The following is a 22,749-nucleotide window of genomic DNA, read 5'->3' as shown; positions in this document are numbered from 1 at the left end:
TTCCATTGAAAAAGATTACCTTTCTACATCAAGACACTTCAGATGTGAGTCTCTATGTCAGTGAACCCAGGCAGAAGCTCCCCATTGGCTGAGCTCCTGGGGGTCAACATTTTGCTCTTGCTGGGATCATCCCTTTGTTTGGGTCTCTGAAACTGCCCATGCACGTATGGGACAAAGAAGAGCACCACGCCCCCAACCATCGGTGGGACACCCGCAAGGTAAAATGCCACGTGGTAGTTTCCAAACCAATCATGGAGCAGCCCTGTGGAATTAAGTATTAAGAGAAGTAATCCATAAGTACATGCAGTACAATTAAGTTCAGTAAATACAACACTGAGACAGCGCAATTCCATCATCACACCTCATTCAGTCATGTACTCAATCTACTGAAAAATCAAAACCTTCCTTCTATAGTTGAGTCTCTTGTGCATTTGAAATCAATCCATTGTTAATCAAACAGATAATCCAGGAAATAAAATGTAAACCAAAATGTAGAAATGTAGACATGGAAAGAAAATGTAGCTTCTGTGACTTTTATTATTGACTTTAAAATGCTACACCCTGAAATTAAAACAGTAAGAAGACAGATCTTTTTTGACATAGTTTGCAGTTTGGTATTAGTCTTCATAAAACACAGTACTCTGGAAAAATATGCATCTCTTCCAATGATATCTGGTTTAATTGAGTCACAGACTGCAAGAAAATATACAAAATTAAAATGAATTGATTAGAAAAGCAGTCAAGATCCTACTTAGTGGAAGCACCTTTGGCCGCAATTATAGCTGCAAGTGTTTTTAGATATAATCGGTGGTTTCAGCAAAAGTACTTATCGTATCAATGCTCTTCCATCTGAGAAAGAATCTGCATGAGTTTAATTTTTTTTCCCCAGGAAGAACAGGATCCCAACCACCGTAGAAATGTCCAGCTTTGGTTTAAATTTATTTTTTTCTGTACGTTCTGTTTGCAAAGATGACTACATTTCTGCAGAAAATTAAAATGTCTGCTGCACAGAACTTTCTAATAACTTACACACTGCTGTCTAACATTTTTAATTTTATTTTCCATTTAAACTTGTGTTATTTAATTAGGACAAGGGCAAAGCTTTCTTTGCACATAATGAGAGGATAGGGATCATATCTATAAAAGAGTGCCAACATAGATTTGGTAAAATATAAAAGGTTTCTAAAATGTTTTTAAGCTTTTGCAGCTGGCTCTTGGCAAACATTTTGCACTGTCACACAATCAAATATTGGATCTTTCTTTGCCTTTTCCTTTTTCCGGAAGAACATAGATCTGCTGCAAACTTAACAGAGGTGCAACCATCATCTCTTTATCAGCATGACACTGTAACAGGGTAGCTGTCATTGTGATAGTAGTTTGCATGTTAGTGGTGCCTATGGACCCACATAATGTATTAATTGGTTGAGAAGGTTATTATTATTAGAGATTGGAGCAAATGGGCGCACATGAGTTAAATGCTGTGTTGCTGGGTGTAGTGATCCTCGTTACCAGTCTCTTTAAGAATGGTTGAGATTGAGAAAAGAGAGAGACATAGCAGAAACTGGAAAGATCAAAGAGATCACACAGAGAGAATGTCTACGAACAAACTCACTCATTTAGAGCCCAGTTTAACAGCAGTCTCCCTGAGATTCTCCTGATAGAAGGCTAAGAGGTGTCTCTTGTTTAAAGGTTAGTAGTAATTCATGGTTAGGTTAAGAACAAGGGAAAGAGACAGGGTGAGCTTTCTGGCTCCCAAGACACCAATATCATGCAAACTACTTTTACTTTGACATCTGCCCTGTTACAGATACCCAGATCCATCACACAAACAGTGCTCTCACAAAGATGATAACCTTTGCAACTGCAGTATGATTTCAGTGTTGTGATACCAATGGGAAGGAAATAATGAGAGAAATTATTGAGTTATGGGAAATTGATGGATGGATTTCGCAAACAATAGGACTAGAATTAAATATTTCAATCAGAGGCTAAGACATCAACTTCCTTTAGTAGTTACTTGCTTTTAATAATTGACAGGAAACATCAATATATTACTCCTGCTGGTATGATTTGTACATCATTTGTAACCCTAGGTCCAACTTGTGATGCTCTTGGTGTTTTAGGATCCAACTAAATCATTAGTAAATGTCAGTCATACTAAGGAAAGGTGATGACTCTGCTGAAAGAGCAAGCAGCTGGTTGTGGGTATAGGTGAGTTTAGAAAGAACAGAGAGTTATATATATCTCATCATGTGGCTCAAGTCCTCCTCTAGTGCAACAGGGATCATTTGGTTCATAAGATGACATGATCCCTTAGAAACCTCTAAAAAGCCTTGGGTTTGCCCACAGTAAATCCTGGCCTTTTAGTACTGTGGAATCAAACACTGGATGTAGAGGTGCTGAGTGTCTCAGGACAGGGAGGCACAATGACATAGCTCTAATTCTACCCTATACAATCAGAATCTCTTAATGGAAAAAAAGTCACATATAGTAATAGAGCAGAAAGATCTGCTTTAACTGAGTGGAGGATCTGCTACAATATCCATCCATCCATTTTCTAACCCCTTTGTCCAACTTAGGGTCACAGGGGAGCAGGAGCCTATCTCAGCAAGCAACGGACGCAAAGAAGGACACACCCTGGAGGGGACACCAGTCTGCCGCTAGGCACACGCAGACACAGACACAAACAGACATTCACATCAGGGTCCATTTTCCCAGAAGCCAATTATCCTACCAGTATGTCTTTGGACTTTGGGAGACAACTGGAGCACCCAGAGGAAACCCATGTGAACACAGAGAGAACAAACTCCAAGCAGATGGTACCACAGCTCCAGAATTGAACCCAGGGCCTCAGTACCACGAGGCAGCAATACCAACCACCGCTTCAATATGTTCTTATATATTACCTAGCATAAGGGTTTCTGTTAAGCAAATACACAAGTAAATGTGTTTTGACCACGTGCAATGATTTAATTTTTGGTATAATTAAGGTGTGGTTCTCAAAGCCATCCAAGAACCAACAGGAGGAATTCAGTTCCTATGGATACCTATGCAAATTCGCAGACCACCTGAAAATCTCAGTGGTTGCCGTGCTGAGGAAAGCTGAGGACATCCTGGCTGACTGAAGTCTGCTTAACCCTTGAAGTACTTGGCCATGAACACACTGGTACTTTGTTAACTCTGGTCATAGTCAGCGAATATGAATTCTTTCAGCAGGTCCTTGCTAATTCTGCATCCTCCACAAATATAGGTGCTGACAAATGACATATATTAACCAGAAAACAGGTATTTATCATAGTGGTGTTGACATCATTTCTCTCATTGTATTAATTATTTTCACCTATAAAGAACACTCCCTAAATATTATTAAAAAAATAGTTATGTTGCACTATGACAATTAAGCAGTGATAACTGTGTATCATTTCATGGTATTTTGGTTGTGAATTTTAAAAATGAGCTCTATCCCAGATCAGGTGCATCACTGGAAACTGCAAATTTTGTATCAGGAGTAAAATGTTAAAAAATGCTGAGGTCATTTTTTAGACGTAAGACTTTAGGAAAACAATGAAATTCTCCTTGAGTCTGTCTGGAGCATTCCACGTCCGCCTTTAGAAACAGAAATTGAATGACTAATTCCTTATAGGCTACTGACCTCATCTACAGCTGTGAGAGGGTGATATTTCAATATTAATACTGGTATATGATGTAACCAGACATTGCATCTAAGGCCTTTTTTAAACACTGCATTGTAATATTTATAATAACTGCTCTATTCTGTAAAAGCATACTTTATAATAGTTTTATAATTTTGTTTTGAGGTTCTAAGAGGAAAAACTGCGTAGCAAAATATGATATACACCAAGGTAAGGCCAGTAATGTATTAATCGTTCTTTAGCTGTTAAAGTTTAAAATTGCTTTTACTTAAAATTGCATAATATTTGAATGGATCCAAGTATTTTAATTACTAACAGCAGTAGTCCACTTTGGTTAACCAACATATTGTAATCAAAGAAACCCAGATCACTTGCTTCTATCCAAATGATAAGCCTATGCACTATGTAGTGAGGGAAATGTGGGGCACAAGAATGGGTTGATGAGCATTGCATCCAGCAGATGTTTGCAAATTGAATCAAAATAAAGGAAATTCTTTCGAAAACTTGAATTATCCAACACCTTGCCTTTTGCATACAAAGACTGAAATTTCTGTCTGTTAATCGTTGGGATTAATTTGCACTGACCTGCAATGGGAGGGCCTGCAGTCATTGGCACAGCCATGAGACCCAAGAGGTAGCCAATGGCCTGGGAAGCCTGCATTGGTCCCACGAGCTCGAAGGCAATAGGGGCCATGATGGTGATGAAGCAGCCATCGCACAACCCCAGAAAGAGGCAAACAGCAATAACCCCCTCAAACACACGGCACTGAGGTATCATCATGGACATCAGACCAAGTACCAAGAAGGAGGCCACCTGCCCAAAGAGAACATTAACATTTTCACCATGCAATAAATTCCTGTTAGAATTCTGCAGCCTCGCTCCACAATAGATTAAAACTTTAACTTGCTGCTGAAACAGGAACGAAATGCTCGCAATAATAATTGAGCATGATTAGTAAAGCGGAATTATAGCAGTATGAAATGACAAGAAAAGAAAAAAAAAACACTTACTGTATATCTGCGAATGGTGAAATTACACAATGTCTGTAAAAATGACACCATCCTTTTGGATTTTCAGTTACCCGTATGATTAGGTTCTCAGTAAACACACACACAAGATTAGCAAATATGCATCAGAAAATCAAGTACAAATCTGCATTACGAGGTTTCTCTTCAATTCACATGGAAAGAAAAGACACAGAGGACCATAGAAAAAAAGAACTAGACACACTTCATGTCAACACTTTTGTTGTGGTAGTGGACATGAAATTAACCTTACATATACTGTACATTTTATTTCTAACTTTATTCCTGACTTATGTAGAGTTCAGTCAGGTATTGTTACTTTATGTTAACAAAGCAGGAATCTGTGAAAGAATCCTTGACATTCTCAGACAGTTGGACTTTAGAATATACAGGACATTCTGTGTTGGTGTTTAAAATATTCCTACACTATTCCTAGTTAAACTGGGTTGACCCTATCTATACCCCATAGTATTTTAACCATAACATACTCAAGTTAAATGTCACACTTTTTTCATAACCAGTTTTTTAAATTTCTTCCAGATTTTGTTTTGATGAGGGCATAAAGGAATCTACTTAAAGACCCAGAACCTTTATCAGTGTAGCTTCCTGCAGCAACAAATCATCATCGGAGTAGTGGCTCTGTGGCTAAGGATTTGTGCCTGTGGCTGAAAGGTTGCTGGTTCAAAACTCGCAGCTGGCAGAGGAATCTTACTCCATTGGGCCCCTGAGCAAGGCCCTTAACCCCAACTGCTCCAGGGGTGCCGTTCAATGGCAGACCCTGTGCTCTGACCCCAGGCTCTCTCCCTGTCTGTGTCTCATGGAGAGCAAGCTGGGGTATGTGAAAAGATAATTCCTGATGCAAGAAATTGTAAAGGGTTAATAAAGTGGTTATTATTATTAAATCATCTACGTGATACACACAGGGCATGTTTCAACTGAGTGCCTGGATCATTTTACACTTGTCAATGTGAAATTTCATTTTCAACTGTTTTGGTTATGCCAGTTTGACAGTTCGATCTCACTGCTTCAGTGTTTGCAACTCCTGTGATTGCATCATGAGCAAGCTGAACTTGCTTCATGGCTGCACATGCATCTAAATTTGTAATCGTTAATCATTAAGGCAAAGACTCATGATCCCAAAACATTGTGAAATTGTGAAACGGATAAACGTTATACAAGGGTATTGGGAACCTTTGGTATAGTCAGAAGGGTAGCAAGACCAACAGGGAAAGTTACAAAAGCAGAAGGACAACTTGTACAAATTATAGGCTGAAGTTCAAGGAACATAATTTGGCAGATCAGGTAACAGGTGATCAACACAATGATACCAAAGATCATAAGATCAAATGGGCTGAGCGGTGGCACAGTGGCTAAGGATCTGCACCTGTGGCTGGAAGGTTACCCGTTCAAATCCCACAGGTGGCAGAGGCCCCTGAGCAAGGCCCTTAACCCCAACACAGCCACCACTGAAATGGCATGTAGTGGTTCCCTGCTTATCATACAGAGCTGAAGATGTGAGAATGACAAAGTCAAATACACAGCCAAGTCAACAACAACATTTCTGAAGAGATAAAGGTCTAATTACTGTAATAAAAACTAAAGGGCACAAAGGAACTGAGAGTATGAGTGTACTTTTTTTCCATAAAAAGACATTTTGTAATACAGGTAAAATTCTGCACAATTTAATGTGATACTACACAATGTAATGCAGTAAAAACATATCAATCACGGTAGCTGTCAAAAAGCCCACATTTGTTGTACATTTGTACAATACATTTTTTGCAATGTTTTGATTTAATTATTGTTTTCTTGAATGTGTTCATTAATTTTGAGCTGAAAGTTACAAATAAAAGCAGGCCATTCAGTACATCAAGATTGTTTGGTTGCTAGTAGTGGTTGCCAGGTTTTTTTAAGCGCCTGTTGAGTCAAGAAAATGCAAAACAACATCTGAACTGTAGTAGCAGTGTGTAAAGGATTTGGTTTTGGATTACAGTACTGCAATTATATCTGGTAAAAACAATGTTTTTAAACCATAAATTTAAGTGAATTATGTATTTTGAAAGGGACCTTCGAAGGGATTAGCAGTCACCTTGCCTTCTAAGAAAAAGATGCACAAAAGCCATCACATAGTTGGATCACATAGCTGGACAGTATGTCTGGTGGGTAGCATAAGTTTTGGGTCTGAAGTGCGTCTGATGTAGATGACATACTGTAGGATTTGCACTGAAAGAACTAAACACATGATCTGGTACAGCTGAATTTTTAGTTATTTCCTCAATGAAAATATCAAGACTGGTAAAATGACTTCTAAAGGACTTTTAGGTTTCAAAGAACTGTTACATTTCTCCAGTTCAGACCAATTTCCTAAAATATGGATATGCAGAAGCAAAAGTTAGATTAAATTACCCAGGCACAAATTTTAACAGCCCTGTTTCAAACCTAATTTAAATTAAGACCTTCAATAGAGTGTATGAAATAGCAAAGGTGACTTATCAAAGGAAAAGCAGAATGATGATATTTTGCATCATATTTTACCTGCATGTAGATTTTCTTCACTCCTGGAATGAGATCTCCTATTTTACCAAAGACTAATCGGCCCACTCCTGATGATGCTCCAATGCACACCAAAAGAATCCATTCTTTCTGAGTTTCTTTAAATTGTTCTTTCACATAACTTATCTGAAAGATGAGAGAATGCATTTTATTATTGCATAGAAGAGTTCTTCAGTTCTCCTTCTAGAAAGCAAATGTCTTGTAGGTCTTAGGGAGCTCTTTAAATCATCATTGTCTTAAGACCTGAGGCAAGAGATTAACTGGCCAATGTATGTCAATATTTATTTGGAATGGAATCCAGCAGACCATTCTTAGTCTTGGACGTTTCATAGAATTGTATTAACAGGTGCAGAGCTCCAGTCCTCAAGGGTACTAATTCAGCAGATTTAACCTGTCTATTTATATCATCAGCGTCTGAAGACCTCAGTTAAATTGGTCCATTTAAGTCCATAATGAGTTCAATTAGATAGTAAAGAGCTTAGATGTAACACAAAAACCTGAAAAACCTGTCACACTACCAGGCTGAAGCTGTGCAACGCTTCTTTGCATTCTTTCGTGATCTGTGAACTGTATAATTATACAAAGACTGAGAGATTTATTGTACATTGTCTGAAGGAAACGGCATTCTATTTCTACTTGTCTTGGGAGTAAGGTGTGAATCGATAAATGGTTTCTAGATAATTACTGGAAAATGAGTTAAGTGATGGAGTATTTAAATTTCACTTCCATTTGATACGCCTTTAGATCTCACTGCCTGGTCTTCTATCTGATGTGAGCCTGGTACACACCTGCTGTTAAATTAAGGTACAAACAGACTTTAATACACTAAGAAGACTTCTCAATGGTAAATAAAATAAATAACAAAATAAAACAATCGTTAGAAAATATGGGGATTTCTACAGCGGCTGAACTCAAGCACAGGTCAAGTTTCAAATGTGACCTGAGATTCCAGTACAGACATGTTACCCATGACATTTTAAAAGTTAGGTTTTTAAAAAAAAAAAAAAAAAGCAGAGGAGTCAGCCTTCATTTCCTCATTCTCCGTTTTGTATAGTTATGGGGTTGGTAAATGAGAGCCAAGACAAGAAAAACACACAATTGTTTGTTGTAAATTGTGTGGATATAACAAAATAATTGGCAATTCTACATTAAAAAAATAAATCTGATTTTTTGAGAAAGTGACTAACAATCACTTGTAAATCCCTGCGTCTTCAAGCAACAGCATTAAAGCAAAATACCTGACTAAATTCCTTTCTTAACCACTGAGTTAAGAGTCAATTTCCAAGAGTATTTACAATTCAGATTTTGCCTTTTCAAACTTTTGGAGATCATTTTGAAATGACAAATGTAAATACATTGACATACAACATATACATTGTGCCAACGACTGTAGCTCTCTGGACAGATGCATTTGGATTTTAAAATCACAGGTAGCACAAAAATAACAGAATCAATCAGGAAAAGCCTTCTAACTTGACCTCTATGGCATTGCTCCAAAATGATCCAAATATACCATGGGTATAGAAAATTTGAACTTTAAACAGGGAACAGTTTCTTATCTAAGGTTAGAACTCAGTTAAATATTTTTCTTCTTTGTAAGATACCAGAGAATGGATAGGATCTATGGCTTTGAAGCTAAATGTTTAAAGAATATGCTGTACTTAGAGTTTCCTGAGTCTATTTCGTTAATATCAACAGTCTTTCCGACACCTTGGCTTATGTTTGATAACTCTGAAGCATGAGTTCAACAAAAGCCGGGATACAGTTTATTTATGGATTGGAACAGCTGAAATAACACTGAGAGGTCTCGTTACATTTTGATAAATTAATCCTTCTTTTAATAGCCTAAAAGATATTTTACATAATACCACTGAACATTCACAACAGAAGCATGCAGCTAGCTGTTGACTTTTTCCAGATCGGAGCTTTTCTATAGCTACAAGAAATAGCTATAGAAATGGAAGAAATGGAACAAGGGGAAATTATATCTTTGAGTTTATTTTCAGCATAGCAAAACAAACCATCATTAACCAAAGGGCTAAAGTGGTTAATGCTTATTACTTGTTACTTTAACAAGTAATAAGCAGTACATAGTATGTAGCAGTATGTATTACTATACTTTCCAACTGTTTCTACAGTTCTTTAAATAATATGCACAGAAAATCCCTTTCTAAAGGTTCATTTTTTTATTTTGTTTTTAATAGTAAAAGGTTGAAGGGATAATATAATTTACTTACTTAGCTGATGCTTTTATCCAAAGCACAATTCTAATCATTTATACAGTTGCTTATTTTACTACTGGAATAATATGAGTGAAGTCCCTTGCCAAGAGTACAGCACCTGTGGTTTGTGAACCCAGAGTCTTCCAGTTAAAAGTCCAGAAAGAAACACGAACCGTAGAGCTATCCTAAAATCCACAATTCTTCCTTGCTTTTGTTTAGTCCAAGTATCAGTTACTTATTTGGATTAATTGTCTAATTAATTAGATAACTCTAATACTTCTTTCCCAGCCCACAACTATTTAAAGATACTGTACAGGAAATGGACTGCAGGATTTAATCCAACAACCATAAAACAAAACACAAGGCACACCGACACCCACCAGGAATTTAGTCTTACTTGGTGTGAGATATCTTAACCCTGTGAAATATGTTTTTTCTATGTATCACAAATACCCTGTAAAGTAATGTTTAACCTATAAGAACACCTTTCTGCAGAGTTTTAATATATCCACACTTAGGCCAATCTATAAAGCTCCATAAGTATTGTTCTTTGACCCAAGTCGACCTCTCACAGTACCAATCATTAAAGTCTTGTACAAAAAACATTATATACATTCAAATGATAAGACAATAATAATGAAACTCAATCAACAGAGGTCTTAGGATGGGATAAAAATCAGAAAACCCTTTAGCCTTCACAGAGATGAGTTTAATTCCTCAAGGAGCAGTATTAACTAAATGAGGGTGGTGGAATTTACAGCCGAAAGAAAAAGGCAAGACTTTAAAACTGACATCCTTTTAGCATTGACCTCAGTAAATAAAGATACTCTGACAGTTTAATGGGTAGACCACAGTGGCAAATATGGACTACTGTCCTGAAAAAACCTGCTACAAGAATTTAGTTGTAATGATTTCACTCACCAAGTGAACGTATGGCACAAAATAACCCAGAACAGCAGTGGCCACTCCAAATGCCCACACTCTGTAGGTGGTTATGCGGAACACCCGCAGGTTGAAGTACTTCCTGATCTGGGCCAGGCTTCTGTGCCAGCAGCTCGCAGTGTCAGCCGGCGGGGACCTGGTGGTGTCAGGGACTATGGGCAGCAAGGGGCGGAAGGTGAGAGCCAACAAGGCCTGGACCAGCATGAAGGTGCTGAGAATCTGGAACGTGGCCCTCAAGCCCAGAGGCTCCACCACCTCCTTCAACAGGACAGGCAGGCCCATGGAGAAAACACTACTGCCCGCTGTCACCACTCCATTGACCAGTCCTAGTCGTCTGCGGAAGTAATGCCCAAGGATAACCAGGGAAGGCTGGAAGGCAAAAGAGGCACCACAGCCAAAGAGTATCCCATAAGTGAAGTAACGCAATCCCAGAGACCTGTGAGGAAAAGCAAAAGTTCAGTGTTTTTTTTCTCATTCTGCTAACAATAACAAACTGTCCGCAAAGAGAATCACGTAAAGCATGGTGAGATACTTAAAAGTAAAACTCCTGCTCTCTCCATACATTATGCTAAGGGCTACTTATTTTTTACTTTAAACAATAAACAAAAATAAAAACCTCTTAAATGCAAAATGAATCAAATCCCAATAAACAGGAGAAACACCACACTCTGGGTTCCATTATCATCACCCCTTTTCCAGTGTATTTCTTGTAAATCTCAAATATATCCAAAAACATCAGAAAACAATACAACATTACCCCCCCCCACATCACCACTCCTGCGATTAGTGGTACACCATCAGTTTCTACCACAGGATTCCTAAAGTTAAAGCAATTAAGATAAAAGTTGAAGATTTCACTCCATCAGCCACAAAACCTCAAGTCTCTACTGTACAGCCCCATCTTACACCCAGCCCACAGGCACCAAGGATATGAGCAGTGAGAAGTAGATGGAGAGAGCTCCATATACAGTAAATAACATCAAAGTCAAGCCAGGATTTGACCTAATAGGGCTTAATTATGCCAAGATAGGGAATCCTTCATCTAACTTGTTTATATGCATTATGAGGATATTATACCTGCCTCCAAGCATGTTCTACTAGATGTGCTAAACACCTGTAGCCTAAAGCACACAAATGTGAGAAGAACAAGTACAGAGGCAGTGGGAAGGAATAGAAAACTGTTCAATAATTTATTTTATTTATTAGAATATATAAAATATTTAATACATGCTTTTTACAAGTGAAGAAATAAAAGGTTGTTTAAACTAACATATTTGCTCTAGCTTAGTACCACTGCATCTAACTTTTACACAGTTGGCTTTGCACCCAGAACATAAAAGTGGAACCTGTCTTTGTCATTAAGCTAAGAGACATGACTTAAGTTATAAAAAGCTTGTTCAGCATATATACCATTACCATTACCCAGAATCTTGTACAGGGAAGTTCTGCTTTTATCTGTTAATGTAAGCAGTTTGTCATGTTGGTTGCCAGGCTGGTTCATTGAGACACAGCTACTGTATATGGGTGGTACACTAAACAGTGTCAGGAAACCAACTGATAGAAGATGAGGTTCCTTATGCAGAACAGTGAATCCTGCAGAACACACAATAGAACAGGCACAATCCAAAAGACATAATCCAGGGGCTTGGTCAATTAGGGAGGCAATGAGTCCAGTAACCAGGGAAATCCAAAAGGTGTAGTCAAAAGGCAGGAGCAAAGACTTGGTACCAGGAAATCAATCAAAAGACTTAGAAACACACAAGAGAATTCTACAGGAGGCTTCTCAATAGTAAGCATGGGTTGGTGTGTAAGGGGACTTTAAATACTGAAGGAAAAGGGATGTGGTTGGATAATTGGTCTGGGAGTGAGAATTTGAGGAATCTGGTGCATGTGGGAATGTGATGGGTTCAATTAGGAATGAGATTGTGAAACAGTGGGAATGCAAGGGCATTTGCAAGGGAGAGTGTGGGGTGTGAAAAACAGCTTGCTTCACTAAACCTTGCATAAACTTTATGTAATATATATCCATATATAGACATATTTCTCTATTACTATTAGGGAAAGTGTCACTATAGCTTGTTTGTTTCACTGTATAAAAGACCGTCTTTTGTTACTTTTCATTGAGTTTGGCTTGCAAGAGCTAGGCTTCCATATGCATACTGTATGTAATAAAGAAGGCTTCTGCTACACGGACACCCGAATTGCTGTCATTTTGTTTGGCATAACACAAGAAACAGATTTAGAAATCTAGAGGACCAGTACTGGGAAGAGATGCAACTTTAAACTAGAAAACAAAGCTTTAACACAATTGAAAATACATGTTTTTGAACGCATTATCACTCATAAGACAAAAGCAAGAGGAGCAGACCCTCACCAATATATTCAAAGCAAAATTAGCTAAAAACGCTGATTCATCTATTCACACCATCTTTCATCATTTACACAAATTTAAACCCCAAAGGCCTTGATATGCAAACTGCAAAACCATAACCTCTAATTACGCTGAGCTGAATCTTTCCCTATCACTCAAACATAGTGTCACCATAAATTTAACACATAGTAGCCAACTATTGTGATGCAGTCTTTTTTTTAAATTAAGGTCAATTAATTTCCTTAACTGAATAGATACAGATCCTTGATTAATATTTCTGATACTATTAATATTCATGCATAAAGAGGACTCATTCTCTTACTTACAAATGTACCATAATACAGAATTGCCATTATCATTATCATTGATATTGGGAACTAGGTTATCTAAAGAGTGTAGTAGCTCAGCATCTGAAAAGAGTATTTCATATATTAGAGATTTTAAAGACATACATTAAACAAATATGGTGGCAGAGTAGCATAGTGACTAGCACTCACAGTTCCAGGGTTTCAGTTTAATTCCAGACTGGGGTAATTTCTTTGTTGAGTTTGCATGGTATCCTTGTGCTTGAGGAGGTTATCTCCAGGCCATCTAGTTTACTAATTTAATTGGCGTCTCTATGTTGTGCCTGTTTGATTGTGTCCGTGTGGCCAGTGATGGATAGATGTTAAGTGTAGTTCCTGCTCATTCTTTATGTTTCTGAGATACAGTAGGTCTAGGTAGCTGGGACACTTAATGGACCTTAAGGCTCACCCAGAATCAAGTGGATTTCTGATGAAGGATGGATGGATATTAAGGATTCTGATTTCTAAACACATCATTAAACTTTCATAAAACAATATTTTTCAACACTTCTCAGTTTTCCCTTTAAAATGTCTCTTAAAATGATAACAGTTTAGTAAGGTTTAAATTCATCACTCATTCCTTTGTTCAAAGAAACATACTGTAAATATAATTTGATTTGGTACTTTTTAACATTTTACTGCACACAAACACTTTAACAAAACATTTAAAAATTGTATTGTTTTGTTTAAGCCAACTATGACACCTCCTAGTATTTAAAAAATTGCTGGGGGAAGTTATTGACTATTTGTATGTTATGAAAATTTTAATTTGTAACTCCGAATGTATCAAAGCTGTGGTATTCATTTTAAAATATGAAGACCAATTACTGTGTAATGTATGTAATTAATCTGTTCCACGGCTAATGACATTAAAATTAAAATACAATTCACATAACCCCTTCAGGTTCAGGTTGGCATATTATAATGGCATTTTTGTGGAAGCAAAAACAGAAATGTTAGAAAAAGAAGCAAGCTGAATTATAATCCATAATAACAAAGTCACCAGAAAAACCAAAGACACTTCAGCCTGAACTCAAGATCTGAATTACTGTTAGAAAAAAGACATACTTCGCTACCCTATTGTCCAAAGCTTCCTTTTTCTGTGAATCCACAGTCATTTAAATCAAACCACTTTCTAAAAAAAAATGACTTTTTTTTTGCTTCTCAGTCTATCATCTGCCTTCTGTCAGCCTTCTACAGTACTGTATATCTTTCTCTTCTTTTTGGAATTGTGCACAGTCTGTTAATTATTTATTGTTGTTGTAGCTGACATCCTGTAACAAGTTTGGCTCAGCCTAAAATTAATTACCTTTGTTAAGGCCTATATAAATCTAGCGGATTTGCAAATGTTACATAACCAAACTTCAGACAAACAGCACTAACACAAAAGGAAACTCAAGAATATCCTAGTAGGAAGCTCCCACAGAAACCTTTGGAAAGGGTTGAAAAACTCTTTTAAAGGCATATAACTGCACATTATTAATTCAAATCCAAGGCACAGTTCACATCTTATCATTTTAAAGGAGTGTCTTGGAAATGGAGTTATCGAATGAGGAGACCCATTAACCATTATGAATGTTATTCATTCTTGAGCACCTTAATATAATCTACTGGACCCAGTAAATGAGTGCTAATGTATTACTTAACATATATTATATTATTAAGCTCTAAAATTATAAGTTATTTAGGTTCCTTATAAAGGAGATACCATGTAGGATGATGAAAGTTCAGGTCATTTAAGATATGAGTCATGAGATCAAAGTTAAGTCTACATAAAAAAGACGAAGTATCCATCTTGCAACAAAGATCTAAATTTAATAATGTCAATAAGTAAAACCTGAAAATACTGTAGTATGTAAAACATCCTTTTCTCACACCGTCTCACAAACTAATTTTATGACTTTCCTGCACACAGAATGTATAGCTAACATTTTTTTAGTTTTTCATGGTTTATATTTTATCAGTAAACTGGGTGGATTGAAATCACACATTCCAGATTGTCTAAATATTAAATTGAAAAGAATTGCCACTTCTTGTGTATCAACTCATGGACCAAAATATACCAGCAGAATAAACCTTGCTCGTGGAATGATGGCACTGAACAGAATTGCATGGAAAACAAAAGTTCTCAGGAAATTATACAGTAATAAGCATAACTGTTGTAGCTATACAGGAAATGTTTTGTTTTTCTTGATCCAGAATAATAGACTGCAGTATCTTAATGTTATTCATAATATTCAAATTTCAAAGTTTAATCTGTCCTTTTTTCTTTATTGGACATTTAAAACTTCTATTCTATAACTTTTTTAGAGACAGGTTAAAAATTACATAATTATAAGACATTAAGATTTCCAGTGGAATTGCCTTAAAACGGTTTACTATTTATTTTACCTAGGTTAATTTATAAGGATAGGAGGTATCTAGTGCTGTTCATATGTGTCCTGAGAGGGCAAAGTTACAGGGGGGCGTCATTGCACCGTATCTTTTAGCGTCTGCTGTGGATGGCTGTTTAGGAGTCTTATTGCCTAGGGGAAGAAGCTTTTCCAAAACCTGCTGGTCTTGGTCTGTATACTTCAATATTGTTTTCCAGATGGTAGTAGAGAGAGCAAGTTGTGGTTAGGGTGACTGGGGTCCCTAAGGAAAGACCTGGCCTTCTTGAGGCATCTAACAGAGTAGATATCCTCTACTCTGGTAGCACATAGCCGGTAGTGTTTTGAGCCAGTTTCACCACCCTCTGGAGTACCTTGCGCTCTCGAGTAGAGCAGTTACTATACCATGCAGTGATGCAGCCGGTTAGGATGCTTTCAGTGGTGCACCTGTTAAAGTTGAAAAGGATGTGTGACGACTTCTTGAATCTGTGGAGAAAGAATAGGCACTGCCTTGCTGTCTTGGCTACGAGATTGGTGTGGTGGGTCAAGGTTAGGTCGTCTGTGATGTTGACACCTAGGAATTTTAAACTGTTGTCTTTCTGCACTGCAGACCCGCTGATGTGAATGGGTGCGTGGTCTGTTCCTCGATGCTTCCTGTAGTCCACAATCAACTCCTTAGTTTTACTGGTGTTCAGAGAAAGATTGTTGTCCTGTAATCTGTGATGCTCTGGATTTGATGGCTTTTCTGAGATCGGATCTGGATTTTCTGTACTTGTCCTTGTCCCTTGTCTCCAGAGTTGAAGGCGGATGTTCTAGCTCTGAGTTTAGCGCTTACTTTGCCATTTACTCACAGTTTTTGATTTGGGTATGTGCGAACAGTAATCCTGGGGACAACATCTTCTATGCATTTGTTGATGTAGCCAGTAGCATAGTCCGTGTATAGGTTAATGTTGTTCCTGTCAGGTTCGCAAAACAAACGCCAGTCAGTGGTGGCAAAGCAGTGACTTAGAATAGAGTCCAATTCCTCTGACCTGCGCTGAATGGTCCTTGTCACAGGCTTCTCCTGCTTGAGTTTCTGCCTATAGGCAGGGAGCAGCAGGATGGAGGTGTGATCGGATTTGCCGCAAGGAGGTCGAGTAAGGGCTATATAGCCATCCCGGAAAGAAGTGTAAACGTTGTCCAACGTGTTTGTTCCGCGCAATGGGCAATTTGTATGCTGATGCAGGTTTGGCATGATTTTCTTCAGTTTGGTCCCATTGAAGTCCCCCACTGTGATGAATGCGCCCTAGGGGTGTAAGTTCTCATGTCTGCTTAGGTGTTCGTGTAGTTCATCCAGTGCTTTTGTGGTGTTCGCTTGCGGTGGAATATACACTGCCGTGAGGACTACCAGTGTAAACTCCCTCAGTAGATAGAATAAGCGACATTTAATTGTGAGATGTTCAAGATGTGGGGTCCATGATGATGAAATAGTCTCCACGTCTGTGCATCAGGAGTTATTAACCATGAAACATACCTCTCCGCCCTTGATCTTCCCCGAGTCTGTTGTCCTGTCCTGAAGGTGCACGGAAAAACCTCCCGGTAGAATAGCGGTGTCCGGAGCGAATGGGTCGAGCCAGGTTTCAGTATACGCTAGCACGATGCAGTTCTTAATGTCCAGTAGGAAAACAAGGCTTGCCCTCAGTTCATCCAGCTTGTTGTCAAGTGATTGAACCTTAGCGTATGCTCGGAAGCGGAGGGCGATTCCAGGGTTGTCTCAGTTTAACCAAGACACCTGCCTGCTTACCTCTCTTCCTTTGCCACCGCTTGCTTACGGGAACAGGTACAATTGGAACTCTGTACTCCAGGTAATCCATCATCGTATTCGGTGCAGACCTTTTTGGGATAGTCGATCTTATGTCCATTAGTGTTTGTCGGTCATAGCTGATCATCGAGCAAGTATTATGTACAGTTAACAGTTTAAAAGACATCATAAAGTAGAGAACAAGACAAAAACAGACGGAAGCTTTTGGGACAGCAGCCATCCTTGTCAGCACCATATTACAGTGGAATACATTTACTTTACATGTTCATGGAGAAATTAAAATAGTGAGTTAAAAAGAGTGAGTTTGTATACTTTCATTGTGGTCAGAATACTATTCTGGAAAATAATGACTTTACTGCACATTCTCTTGCAGAATTCTGCTAGTGAAAAGGCTGCTGTTAGGTGAAAGGACTGCTCTTCAGTTTGATTTTGATCTTAAAGGCACAGACAAACAAAACCAGAATCACTTAAATTTCAATGAAAAAGCTGAAACTGTGGTGACTCCAGTTTCTTGACCTGAAATTCAATTAAATAAATTGAATGAGCTTAACAGGAGAAAGAAACTACAGTATACAGTATAACCAGAATGTCCCTAGGACATGTTTAGGAGTGTGTTGACTGCTATAGATGGCGATCTACAACTAAAGCTGTATGAGAATATTAAGGTGTAACCGTAAGAAAGTTTTTCATGAGAAAAATGTCCTAAAGTACCTCTTTTAAGTTTTCTTTTGAGAGGGTTAAAGCATTTTCTTGTGAATCAACATTTTTAGATGAGTCTTACTTTTCCAGTTCCATTTCAGTAAGACTGCATAACCCTACAACGTTGGCCACTAAAAATCAGTTTCTTTTATTTTTAATCATTCCATGATACAGCTAAAAATCTACATTTCCAATGTGGTGTGCTGAATTAATTATGTTTCTGCAAGGGTGTAAACTGTAGTCATCAGTGTCTACAAATCTGAGGATGGAAGGAATTCACAAAGTGCTCCTTACGTTGCAAAGGAGCTGGTCAGCAACCCGATGAATGCCACGACCGCCCCCAAGACAGCAGTCTTCCGGCAACCGAAGTGGTCTGTAAACATGCTGACAACAGGGGAGCAGAAGAAAATCATGCCCATGGCCAGAGCACCCACCCAGGCTGGTGAAAGAGGAACAGGGAAAGAGAGAGAAAGAACAGAGTGTTAGTATGGTCGGGACTGGAGGAAGGCTGAGCCATACACTCACACAGGAGCACAAATGCCAGGTTTTTAGCAGCTCGCCACCAGGAAGTGTGTGGGGAAGCAGATTAGCATCACACCTTGCCTATAATTCTTGAGAAAAGGCATTCTAGGAAATGCCGACATTAGTAAGCTTGGAAATAATCTGCATAGAATCACACACAATGAAGCTAGGCCTAGACACTGCTCCTGTACAACCATACGTACAAAACTGTTTGCCTTCTATGAAAAAAAAGAATTTCCATGTGCTCAAAAGAGGTTCAAAGAACACAAAAATAATTCATATACTGAAATAAGTCTCATATACAGTACAAAAAAGTATTAATTGCTGCCTTAGACCATTGAAGACATTGTGGAGGTTTTGGCACAGTTATTGTCCAACGAATTTGACAGAGGGATCCAAGATAACTGCTTCAACATCAACATGAAATCTAGGACCAGAAGATAGTACGGTAACAGAAAACAGATGGCACTTCATTTAACAAGAATGTTTGCTTCAAACTGCTCACCACTTTTTGCAAACTGATTCACTGGGACTTTTCAAAAAGCCTTCTTGGACAGAACTTTAATCAAATGTTACTATCAACCTAACCAGAAGGTTAGGCTGAGTGACCTCTTTTCATTCTTATCCTTTCTTCTCTGTTTTTAGGATTGTTATGTACCGAGAGGCATTAAAAAACAAACGTTATTGGTCCCAGTACACACTTAATAATATCCATACAGTGTGCCTGGGCAGTCACATTTATAAAACAATCTGAAAATATGACTGAAACACAGCTAGGGCAGGAAGAATCACAACTAACCTATTGGTATTTATTTATTATTTATTATTGGTATTTATTAAGGTATTGGTATCCATCACAGCTGAAGAAGATTCTCTTCCATGAATTTGAAGGTGACTGTTTGGACCAATACAGAATCCACATACTCAGGCGGGTTGTGAAGGTCATGTCTTAGAGGAGATATCAGGTCGAACACTGCACTTTCCAGCCAAGGAGTATACTCTATGATGATGTTAACTTGCTCAAAGTGTTGCTGTCACTACTGTAATCCCTCGAACCTTAAGGGCGCTCCAACTCGTTCACATTTTAGTTGATTTTGTGCACATGATCCCTGTTCCAGCCTCCTACAAAAGCCAGTCGCTCACTCTGTTCCGGGCTCTGCATTGGAACAAGGACGCTCAGAGGCCCGCCTACGACCGAATCGCCTTACGTCCCCGGCTCGGAGGGCATTCGCCTCCTATCGGCGTCCTGAACCAGCCGTGTCCAGGACTTGGAGTGCCTGGTCCCATTCCCCCTTTTTTCCCCGACCCTTCGCTGGATCCCGCTCCCGTTTTTAACTTTGTCATGTCTGTCTACATCCCCTTGCCGGATCCCGCTCCGGCTTTTAACTTTGTCTTGTTCGTCGTGGATGGATCACTTTGCTCTGGACTTTTGCCCGCACTGGATTTTCCCTTCAGACTCCCTTTTGGACTATTTGCCTGGACCACACCCACCCCCCGAGCACCTTTGTCACGCCCTCCTGTTTCGTCTACCAGCCCGGTTCCTCGTCTCCACCCCATGTGTTCACTCCCTTCCGGATTGTGCTATCCGCACAGGGTCCTGAAAGACGCACCGTAACAGTGGATCTCATTCACAGATATTGTTCTCCTTTGCATTGGAAGAACGGCCATTACCTCCAAGGATTTGATCATTACTTTTGCATTTCTTCAAGTTTTCTGTTATCCTCTCATCGTAACACTTCTGTCCTCCTCTGATATAATTACCTTGTTTATGCTAAGAGAAGACAACTTCTTTAGGAGCCTGGAGATCCAGGCAGACCTTCAGATAACATAAGCCAAGCAGAGCTGACGGTGAATGATCACAGCTTCAATGTCTGACTGGAAAGGAACACTGAAGTTGGAAACAGCACATGTGATATAATTCAAATTCTTTTAAATTTCTCTGTGTGCTGTGCATGAAATCTAGAAATCTTATTTTATCAATCCTCCTCCTGGACCAATTATGTAAGTTGGATGCAACTAAAACATAACTCAGTTCTTTATCCATTTTTGTTCTTTAACATGAGACAGTTCATGCTGAAGGTTTTTATTTCCATTTTAACAACGGTTTAGGTATAGATTTAGGGATCTAGTGGACTGTCAACAGCCTGTAGGATGTCCAAAGAAAAATTACTACTAACAGCTTTCTAGCTCAGTCTTCTCACCATAAGAATGAGTGTTTTCCAAACAAATGCTCTTGTCCTCTTTGTCTGTATGAAATACTTATATTAAGTTCTAAAATTATCATATGCATCTCAGTTTTGGAATTAGAAATACCAGTTTTATTGCTTCATTTTTATTTCTTTAATCTTTTATTTAACAAGAAGAGTGAAATAAAATATTCTCCTTAACAATGACAACCTTACCAAGGAGCTTACATCATTAAAGAATTTTGGTGGGTAAATATTTCTCACAGTTGACTTTAAGGGCACAGAGGTTCACTACACCGTACCACATCCATCCTAAGCTAATTAAGTAACCTAATATGCTGATTCACAATCTAAAAAAAACACCAGGAAAATTATTTTCAGAGGCATGAATAACTCAAATGATGAATATTCAAAAAAATATTCTACCCCTTCTTACTCAAAAACAGATCACTTTAATTAGATACTTCCCCCATATATAACCCTTGCAAGGCACAGTTGTAAATGTTGTGCTCCATGATGAGGAAACACAGGATTGTCCACCTGTGCTGAACAGCTGCTGCCTATGGCTGGGATTTGAACTGGGAATTTCCATCTGTACTGTATGTAGCAGCACAGCACTGCCCGATACTCCTGCCCAATTTCTTTTTTTAAGAACCACAATCATATTCCAAGACAGCTCAGACTTGGTGGCACACAGATGCCTTTAAAGATGTAAAACTAAGGTCCTGACTCTCTGTGGTCATTAAAAATCTAAGGGCTTTTCTCGAAAAGAGTAGAGGTGTTACCCCGGCGTCCTGGACAAATCTCCCATTGGCCCTTACCAATCATGGCCTCCTAATAATCCCCATCTATGAATTGACTTCATTACTCTGTTCTGTGTGGTGAGCGTTCTGGCTCACTGTGGCTGCCGTCGCATCATCCAGGTGGATGCTGCACATTGGTGGAATTGGAGGGGAGTCCCCATTACCTGTAAAGCGCTTTGAGTGTGGTATCCAGAAAAGCGCTATATAAGAGCAAGCCTCGTGGAGCCTCGGCCAAAACATTGTGTTCTCTTTCTTCTTTTTTTCAGCATGGAATAAACCTATTACTTGTTCCTTTGCAGCCTATGCATGCTGACGCAGCTACCCACCTGGGTAGTCCTGGCTTGTTAAAAGCCAGGACTGCAAACATTCCACTGGTTATTTAATTTATGTTCTCAGACTTTATTCCTCTCTCAGGTAATTGAAATATGCACTTTAGAGCTAGATTTACTTTAGCAGTAAAACCCTCTTTGCTCTTTCAAAATTTTTTCCCATGAATTTGGTAAGCCACATTTTCTTTTTCATTTGATGTGTACTGTGGAATCCTGCCAGTCACGAAAATAAAGCACTTTTGCTTTGCTGTTTTTAAAAACCACAGTCATATTCAGAAAGGAAATTGTAGAGAAAGTATAGAACTGCAAATAAAATACGCAAAGCCTTGCACCTCTTACATTAATGGGGTTAAACTCTAAACTGTTGAGTTTAAAGAAATTATTGCATTCCTGTCTTCAAGGTGCCAATGCAGTAAACGCCGGGATATAAAACTGTATATATAACAATCTATTAGCTACAGATTAAAATCTATCATTTACACTGAAATCTGAAACCTGAAACCTCAGATTATTCTGACATTCTGTTCAATCTCCTTGTGTTTGTACGTTAAAGATCTTCTTACAGACCATGTAAATCTAAAACAGTCAATCTATGTGCTGTGGGAAGTGTTACACTAAATCCAAGTGATGTGACAAGTCCATCCATTAACTTTGATGGATCAATGTTATTTCCCAGCAATGTTTTAGTGGCTAAACATTGCACTTTCCATAACATGTCCTTCATCAATATTAAGAGCAGATACCTTTAATGTTTATTAAATGTGTGGAAATAACTGGTTTGCCATATAGGAGGACCTCATGAGTTCTTGTCAAGCCAATTTTGAAGGAATACTAGTGTCCTACCAAGCATCTGGCTGGGTGTCAACAAACACCACAAAAGATAGCCGTTAACTTTGACTCAACTGCTAAGAGACTTTAGTGTCTTTTTT

General features: G+C 38.5%; 1 protein-coding gene across 4 annotated transcripts in view; it reads right to left on the bottom strand.

Moving 5' to 3' along the window:
• slc16a2 (solute carrier family 16 member 2) overlaps positions 1–22,749 on the bottom strand; it is a 56,731-nt gene that overhangs the window by 5,639 nt on the left and 28,343 nt on the right. For all 4 annotated transcript variants that reach the window (XM_088649022.1, XM_088649020.1, XM_088649019.1 and 1 more), the window contains 5 exons: positions 18,275–18,419; positions 10,376–10,832; positions 7,215–7,358; positions 4,239–4,467; positions 20–262 (listed from right to left, as the gene is read on the bottom strand). In XM_088649022.1, the coding sequence (XP_088505148.1) occupies positions 39–262; positions 4,239–4,467; positions 7,215–7,358; positions 10,376–10,832; positions 18,275–18,419 (1,199 nt within the window). In that variant the 3' untranslated portion in view covers positions 20–38. The remainder of the gene's footprint in view (positions 1–19; positions 263–4,238; positions 4,468–7,214; positions 7,359–10,375; positions 10,833–18,274; positions 18,420–22,749) is intronic.

This window comes from Lepisosteus platostomus, chromosome 10 (genome assembly GCF_059453375.1).
Source record: "Lepisosteus platostomus isolate fLepPlt1 chromosome 10, fLepPlt1.hap1, whole genome shotgun sequence".
NCBI classification, from domain to species: domain Eukaryota; kingdom Metazoa; phylum Chordata; class Actinopteri; order Semionotiformes; family Lepisosteidae; genus Lepisosteus; species Lepisosteus platostomus.
Note: the sequence above shows the minus strand (reverse complement) of the source record. Positions and strands in the feature narration are given on the sequence as shown.